The sequence below is a fragment of the Echiichthys vipera genome (assembly GCF_963691815.1).
Source record: "Echiichthys vipera genome assembly, chromosome: 17".
Lineage (NCBI taxonomy): Eukaryota > Metazoa > Chordata > Actinopteri > Perciformes > Trachinidae > Echiichthys > Echiichthys vipera.
In genome coordinates this window covers 518988-526487 of record NC_139842.1, presented here as the reverse complement: position 1 = coordinate 526487, position 7500 = coordinate 518988, and the positions used below count along the sequence as shown (strand labels likewise).

Genomic DNA, 7500 nt, shown 5'->3' with positions numbered 1-7500 from the left:
ATTAAAGATTAAAGATTAAAGATTAAAGATTTAAAGATTAAAGATTAAAGATTAAAAGATTAAAGATTAAAGATTAAAGATTAAAGATTAAAGATTAAAGATTAAAGATTAAAGATTTAAAGATTAAAGATTAAAGACTAAAGATTAAAGATTAAAGATTAAAGATTAAAGATTAAAGATTAAAGGTTTAAAGATTTAAAGATTAAAGATTAAAGATTAAAGATTAAAGATTAAAGATTAAAGATTAAAGGTTTAAAGATTTAAAGATTAAAGATTAAAGATTAAAGATTAAAGATTAAAGATTAAAGATTAAAGATTAAAGATTAAAGATTAAAGGTTTAAAGATTTAAAGATTAAAGATTAAAGATTAAAGATTAAAGATTTAAAGATTAAAGATTAAAGATTAAAGATTAAAGATTAAAGATTAAAAGATTAAAAGATTAAAGATTAAATATTAAAGATTAAAGATTAAAGATTTAAAGATTAAAAGATTAAAGATTAAAAGATTAAAGATTAAAGATTAAAGATTTAAAGATTAAAAGATTAAAGATTAAAAGATTAAAGATTAAAGATTAAAGATTAAAGATTAAAGATTAAAGATTAAAGATTAAAGATTTAAAGATTAAAGATTAAAGATTAAAGATTTAAAGATTAAAGATTAAAGATTAAAGATTAAAGATTAAAGATTAAAGGTTTAAAGATTTAAAGATTAAAGATTAAAGATTAAAGATTTAAAGATTAAAGATTTAAAGATTAAAGATTTAAAGATTAAAGATTAAAGATTAAAGATTAAATATTAAAGATTAAAGATTAAAGATTAAAGATTAAAGGTTAAAGATTAAAGGTTAAAGATTAAAGATTAAAGATTAAAGATTAAAGATTAAAGATTAAAGATTAAAAGATTAAAGATTAAAGATTAAAGATTAAAGATTAAAGATTTAAAGATTAAAAGATTAAAGATTTAAAAATTAAAGATTAAAGATTAAAGATTAAAGATTAAAGATTTAAAGATTAAAGATTAAAAGATTAAAGATTAAAGATTAAAGATTTAAAGATTAAAGATTTAAAGATTAAAGATTTAAAGATTAAAGATTTAAAGATTTAAAGATTAAAGATTTAAGATTAAAGGTTAAAGATTAAAGTTTAAAGATTAAAGATTAAAAGATTAAAGATTAAAGATTAAAAGATTAAAGATTAAAGATTAAAGATTAAAGATTAAAGATTTAAAGATTAAAGATTAAAGATTAAAGATTAAAGATTAAAGATTAAAGATTAAAGATTTAAAGATTAAAGATTGAAGATTAAAGATTTAAAGATTAAAGATTAAAGATTAAAGATTAAAGATTAAAAGATTAAAGATTAAAGATTAAAGATTAAATATTTAAAGATTAAAGATTTAAAGATTAAAGATTAAAGATTAAAGATTAAAGATTAAAGATTAAAGATTAAAGATTTAAAGATTAAAAGATTAAAGATTTAAAGATTAAAGATTAAAGATTAAAGATTAAAGATTAAAGATTAAAGATTTAAAGATTAAAGATTAAAGATTAAAGATTTAAAGATTAAAGATTAAAGATTAAAGATTAAAGATTTAAAGATTTAAAGATTAAAGATTAAAGATTAAAGATTAAAGATTTAAAGATTAAAGATTAAAGATTAAAGATTAAAGATTAAAGATTAAAGATTAAAGATTAAAGATTTAAAGATTAAAGATTAAAGATTAAAGATTAAAAGATTAAAGATTAAAGATTAAAGATTTAAAGATTAAAGATTAAAGATCAAAGATTAAAGATTAAAGATTAAAGATTAAAGATCAAAGATTAAAGGTTAAAGATTAAAGATTTAAAGATTAAAGATTAAAGATTTTAAGACCTGACACCGGTTTGTTCTTCTTCAGATCTGAGGGGACACAGGAAACAGTCGGTCACTCTTTCACAGTAAAAGCCCTAACTTATTATTATTATTAATCATAATAATAATAATGATGATGATGATGATGATGATGATGATGATGATGATGATGATGATGATGATCAGTCACCTCTCAGGGACCACTGGCTCTTCCTCAGGCTGGCGTGACTCCCTCTGAGACTGAGCATCGACTCGGCCAACATCAGGTCCCCCGAGGACACTGGGACACAAGAGACTCACTTAAAGCTGCGTCCTCTCTCATGTACACTTAAAGCTGCATCGTCTCTCATGTCCATGTAAAGCTGCATCCTCTCTCATGTCCACTTAAAGCTGCATTCTCTCTCATGTACACTTAAAGCTGCATTCTCTCTCATGTCCAGCAGGAGGAGACTCCACTTAAAGCTGCATTCTCTCTAATGTCCAGCAGGAGGAGACTCCACTTAAAGCTGCATTCTCTCTAATGTCCAGCAGGAGGAGACTCCACTTAAAGCTGCATTCTCTCTAATGTCCAGCAGGAGGAGACTCCACTTAAAGCTGCATTCTCTCTAATGTCCAGCAGGAGGAGACTCCACTTAAAGCTGCATTCTCTCTAATGTCCAGCAGGAGGAGACTCCACTTAAAGCTGCATTCTCTCTAATGTCCAGCAGGAGGAGACTCCACTTAAAGCTGCATTCTCTCTAATGTCCAGCAGGAGGAGACTCCACTTAAAGCTGCATTCTCTCTAATGTCCAGCAGGAGGAGACTCCACTTAAAGCTGCATTCTCTCTAATGTCCAGCAGGAGGAGACGCCACTTAAAGCTGCATTCTCTCTAATGTCCACTTAAAGCTGCATGCTCTCTAATGTCCACTTAAAGCTGCTGTCCTGTGGTTCCGACTCACCCGAGCCTCTGGAGCGCTCCTCCCCCATCCTGATGTCGTCCATCTTGTCCTTCACCTCCGACAGAGAACTCTTCACCTCCGTCAGATGGAAGTGGAGCGAGAACTCGTCCTCGTCCACCTCGTCCTCCGGATCCTCAGCCAGGGGGGAGGTGGCGTCCTGGAAGCTCTGGAGAGGGGGGAGGAGAGGGTGAGGAGGGGGGAGGGAGGGGGGGAGGCTAAAGCTAAAGCTAACAGGTCTCAGGTGAGGGCACCTCACCTGCAGGAAGCCGATGTGGTCCTGACTGATGGCCTGTCCCTCCAGCAGGGCCCTCCTGGCCATCAGCTGGCTAAGCTCCGCCTCCAGACGGCTCACTTGCCCCTCCCCCTTCGACATCACGGCGTCCAGCTGGTCCTGGATCCCGCCCACCACCTGAGACCGGATCCTGTCCAACGCCCCGGACACCTGGTCCAGCAGCTGCTCCACGTCCCCGCGCTCTCCCTCCGCGTAGTTCTGCCCAGAACCATCACAACGACTTTTATTAAAATATGCACCTGCACCTGCACCTGCACCTGCACCTGTACCTGCACCTGTACCTGCACCTGCACCTGCACCTGCTCCTGCACCTGCACCTGCACCTGCACCTGCACCTGCACCTGCACCTGTACCTGTACCTGTACCTGCACCTGCACCTGTACCTGCACCTGCACCTGTACCTGCACCTACACCTACACCTACACCTGCACCTGTACCTGCACCTGCACCTGCACCTGCACCTGCACCTGCACCTGCACCTGCACCTGCAGCTGTACCTGCACCTGCACCTGCACCTGCACCTGTACCTGCACCTGTACCTGTACCTGCACCTGCACCTGCACCTGCACCTGCACCTGCACCTGTACCTGCACCTGCACCTGCACCTGTACCTGTACCTGCACCTGTACCTGCACCTGCACCTGCACCTGTACTTGTACTTGTACCTGTACTTGTACTTGTACCTGTACCTGCACCTGTACTTGTACCTGCACCTGCACCTGCACCTGCACCTGCACCTGTACCTGCACCTGCACCTGCACCTGTACCTGCACCTGCACCTGTACCTGTACCTGCACCTGCACCTGCACCTGTACCTGCACCTGTACCTGCACCTGTACCTGCACCTGTACCTGCACCTGCACCTGCACCTGCACCTGCACCTTCACCTGTACTTGTACCTGCACCTGCACCTGTACCTGTACCTGCACCTGCACCTGCACCTGTACCTGCACCTGTACCTGCACCTGTACCTGCACCTGCACCTGCACCTGCACCTGCACCTGCACCTTCACCTGCACCTGCACCTGCACCTGTACCTGCACCTGTACTTGTACCTGCACCTGTACCTGCACCTGCACCTGCACCTGCACCTGCACCTGTACCTGCACCTGCACCTGCACCTGTACTTGTACTTGTACCTGTACCTGCACCTGTACTTGTACTTGTACCTGTACCTGCACCTGCACCTGTACTTGTACCTGCACCTGCACCTGCACCTGCACCTGCACCTGCACCTGCACCTGTACCTGCACCTGCACCTGCACCTGCACCTGTACCTGTACCTGGACCTGCACCTGCACCTGCACCTGCACCTGTACCTGTACCTGCACCTGCACCTGTACCTGTACCTGCACCTGCACCTGCACCTGCACCTGCACCTGCACCTGCACCTGTACCTGTACTTATATATAATGTGATAAAGGTCGGACCTTGACTCCCTCCAGCTTCCTCCTCAGCTGGGTCACGTGGACCTCCTTCTCTCTGATGCGGTTCAGGATCTCCTGCTCCGTCCGGGCGACCTGTTTCTGGACACGCCCACAATTCAACCATTAAAGCGTTTCATTAGAAATAAAGTGTTTCATTAAATCCTTAAAGAACGCCACCGCCCCTCCTCTGTACCTGTTTCCCGAGCCGCTCCGTCTGCACGGACACGGTTTTGTGGGTTCGATGCTCCTCCAGGACACAGATGGCACAGATGCAGCGCTCACATGTCCGACAGTACACCTGGAACAGTGAACGCATCAGCAGGTTCAGGTGTTTACAGCCGCCTGTGACACGTGTAACCTGGTTTGTACGGTTGGAGTCGTCTTTACACGGCGCGGTTGGCTGAGAGGAAACTGCTGTGGACCAATCACAGTATGACTCAACCCCCAGGACTCTAACCCCAGGACTCAACCCCCAGGACTCAACCCCCAGGACTCAACCCCAGGACTCAACCCCCAGGACTCTACCCCCAGGACTCAACCCCAGGACTCAACCCCCAGGACTCTACCCCCAGGACTCAACCCCCAGGACTCAACCCCCAGGGACTCAACCCCCAGGGACTCAACCCCCAGGGACTCAACCCCCAGGACTCAACCCCCAGGGACTCAACCCCAGGACTCAACCCCAGGACTCAACCCCAGGACTCAACCCCCAGGACTCAACCCCCAGGACTCAACCCCAGGACTCAACCCCCAGGACTGAACCCCAGGACTGAACCCCAGGACTCTACCCCAGGACTGAACCCCAGGACTCAACCCCCAGGACTCAACCCCAGGACTCAACCCCCAGGACTCAACGCCAGGACACAACCCCCAGGACTCAAGCCCCAGGACTCAACCCCCAGGACTCAACCCCCAAGACTCAACCCCAAGACTCAACCCCCAGGACCCTTGACTAGGACTCTACCCCTGGGACTCTACCCCCTGGACTCTACCCCAGGAACCTACCCCCTGGACTCTACCCCAGGACTCTAACCCCTGGACTCTACCCCAGGAACCTACCCCCTGGACTCTACCCCAGGACTCTAACCCCTGGACTCTACCCCAGGACTCTACCCCAGGACTCAACCCCAGGACTCAACCCCAGGACTCAACCCCCAGGACTCAACCCCCAGGGACTCAACCCCCAGGGACTCAACCCCCAGGACTCAACCCCAGGACTCAACCCCAAGACTCAACCCCAAGACTCAACCCCAGGACTCAACCCCAGGACTCAACCCCAGGACTCAACCCCAAGACTCAACCCCAAGACTCAACCCCAGGACTCAACCCCAGGACTCAACCCCAAGGACTCAACCCCAGGATTCAACCCCAGGACTCAACCCCCAGGACTCAACCCCCAGGACTCTACCCCAGGATTCAACCCCAGGACTCAACCCCCAGGACTCAACCCCAAGACTCAACCCCCAGGACCCTTGACTAGGACTCTACCCCTGGGACTCTACCCCCTGGACTCTACCCCAGGAACCTACCCCCAGGACTCAACCCCCAGGACTCAACCCCACAAACCCATAAAGAAGGGGACCCGCTCAGGCCCATAGTCAGCAGCAGAAACCCGGTCGATTATAACGTTGCCGAGCACGTCGCCAATGTCCTGGCACCACTGGTGGGAAACACCAACATCCTGTTACCATACTGTTTGACTCTCACCACCCCTGGAACACAAACCTGGAGTCATCAGAACCCTGAACACAGAGCTGATAACAGACCCACCAGCTCACAGGCCCGGGGGGAAGAACCCAGCACCTGAGAGGCGCCTCACACCCTGTGCCCCCCAGCTGGACCTTTGTGAACACGGCAGCCGTATGTGGACGGGGTCTCAGAGGAACTGAGGGGGGTCTTCCATCTGTGCAGAAGTAGAGAAACCATGGCTAACCAGAGGAGGAGGTCTGAGACACCAGGACCAGGACCAGGACCAGGACCAGGACCAGGCTGGGACTGGACCATGGCTAACCAGAGGAGGAGGTCTGAGACTCCACTTCTCTCCAGTTTACAATGCTGCCCTTTCATCCCTTCATCCAACCTCAAAGAACAACTGTTCACAGACGTCCTCCTGTGACTCCAACCACTGGACCAGGACCAGGACCAGGACCAGGACCAGGACCAGCACTAACCAAGTCCAGACCTGCTTCCACCAATGACTGTCACTCTAACGACGGAGCACAAAGGGTTCCAGTGACATCATCGACCTGGGAGAGGTTAAAGACCTGGATCTCACACCAGGTAGTTGGACCAGTCCCAGCCTGGTCCTGGTCCTGGTCCTGGTCCTGGTCCTGGTCCTGGCCCTGGTCCTGGTCCTGGTCCTGGTCCTGGTCCTGGCCCTGGTCCTGGTCCTGGTCCTGGTCCTGGTCCTGGTCAGATGCGTACATGAACTGATGAAGCCTCTTGGATCAGAGGTGAAACGTCTTCCTGACAAAGAACCAAGTCCAGTTCCCTGAAACTGCTTCGGGGACCAGCTCCTTAATTATTCATAAACTTTACCCCCCCCCCCTCCCTCAGTGTTGCCATGGAGACCTGATCCAAACACACAGACCAGAATGTTCTCTGGTCCTTAAACAGGTTTAATGACGCTGTGTATGAGACCTGCACTCACCTCCAGCAGGCGGCGGTGGCCCCTGCAGGTGCGGCCCCTGAGGGCCTCCTGGGGGTCCATCAGTGGGTGTTTGGAGTAGAAGGGCGTGGCCTGGTGCGGCTGCACGTGCTCCGTGCAGTACGAGGCGGTGCAGGTGAGACAGGAGCTGACGGCGGGCCGCTTCACGCCCGTGCACACGTCACACCACACCACCTCCTCTCCCGACGCCGTCACAAACGGGTTGCTGCTGCCGCCGCCGCCGCTGCCGCCTGCGTCTGTGGACATGGACGCGGCGCCCGTCGTTGAGAGCATCGGTAACCCCGCGGCGCCATACCGGGCCCCTTTGTATTTGTTGGCGATGA

At 46.7% G+C, this 7500-nt stretch overlaps 1 protein-coding gene across 1 annotated transcript in view; it reads right to left on the bottom strand.

The window, feature by feature from the left end:
* btr30 (bloodthirsty-related gene family, member 30) overlaps nucleotides 1–7500 on the bottom strand; it is a gene marked incomplete at its 3' end in the record, with an annotated part of 15047 nt that overhangs the window by 3738 nt on the left and 3809 nt on the right. Inside the window, exons 3-9 of the mRNA XM_083931177.1 lie at nucleotides 7160–7500; nucleotides 4703–4807; nucleotides 4513–4608; nucleotides 3047–3280; nucleotides 2791–2956; nucleotides 2042–2131; nucleotides 1873–1899 (exon numbers count right to left, since the gene is read on the bottom strand). The exon at nucleotides 7160–7500 is cut by the window's right edge and continues 106 nt beyond it. Of these exons, the coding sequence (XP_083787303.1) occupies nucleotides 1873–1899; nucleotides 2042–2131; nucleotides 2791–2956; nucleotides 3047–3280; nucleotides 4513–4608; nucleotides 4703–4807; nucleotides 7160–7500 (1059 nt within the window). The remainder of the gene's footprint in view (nucleotides 1–1872; nucleotides 1900–2041; nucleotides 2132–2790; nucleotides 2957–3046; nucleotides 3281–4512; nucleotides 4609–4702; nucleotides 4808–7159) is intronic.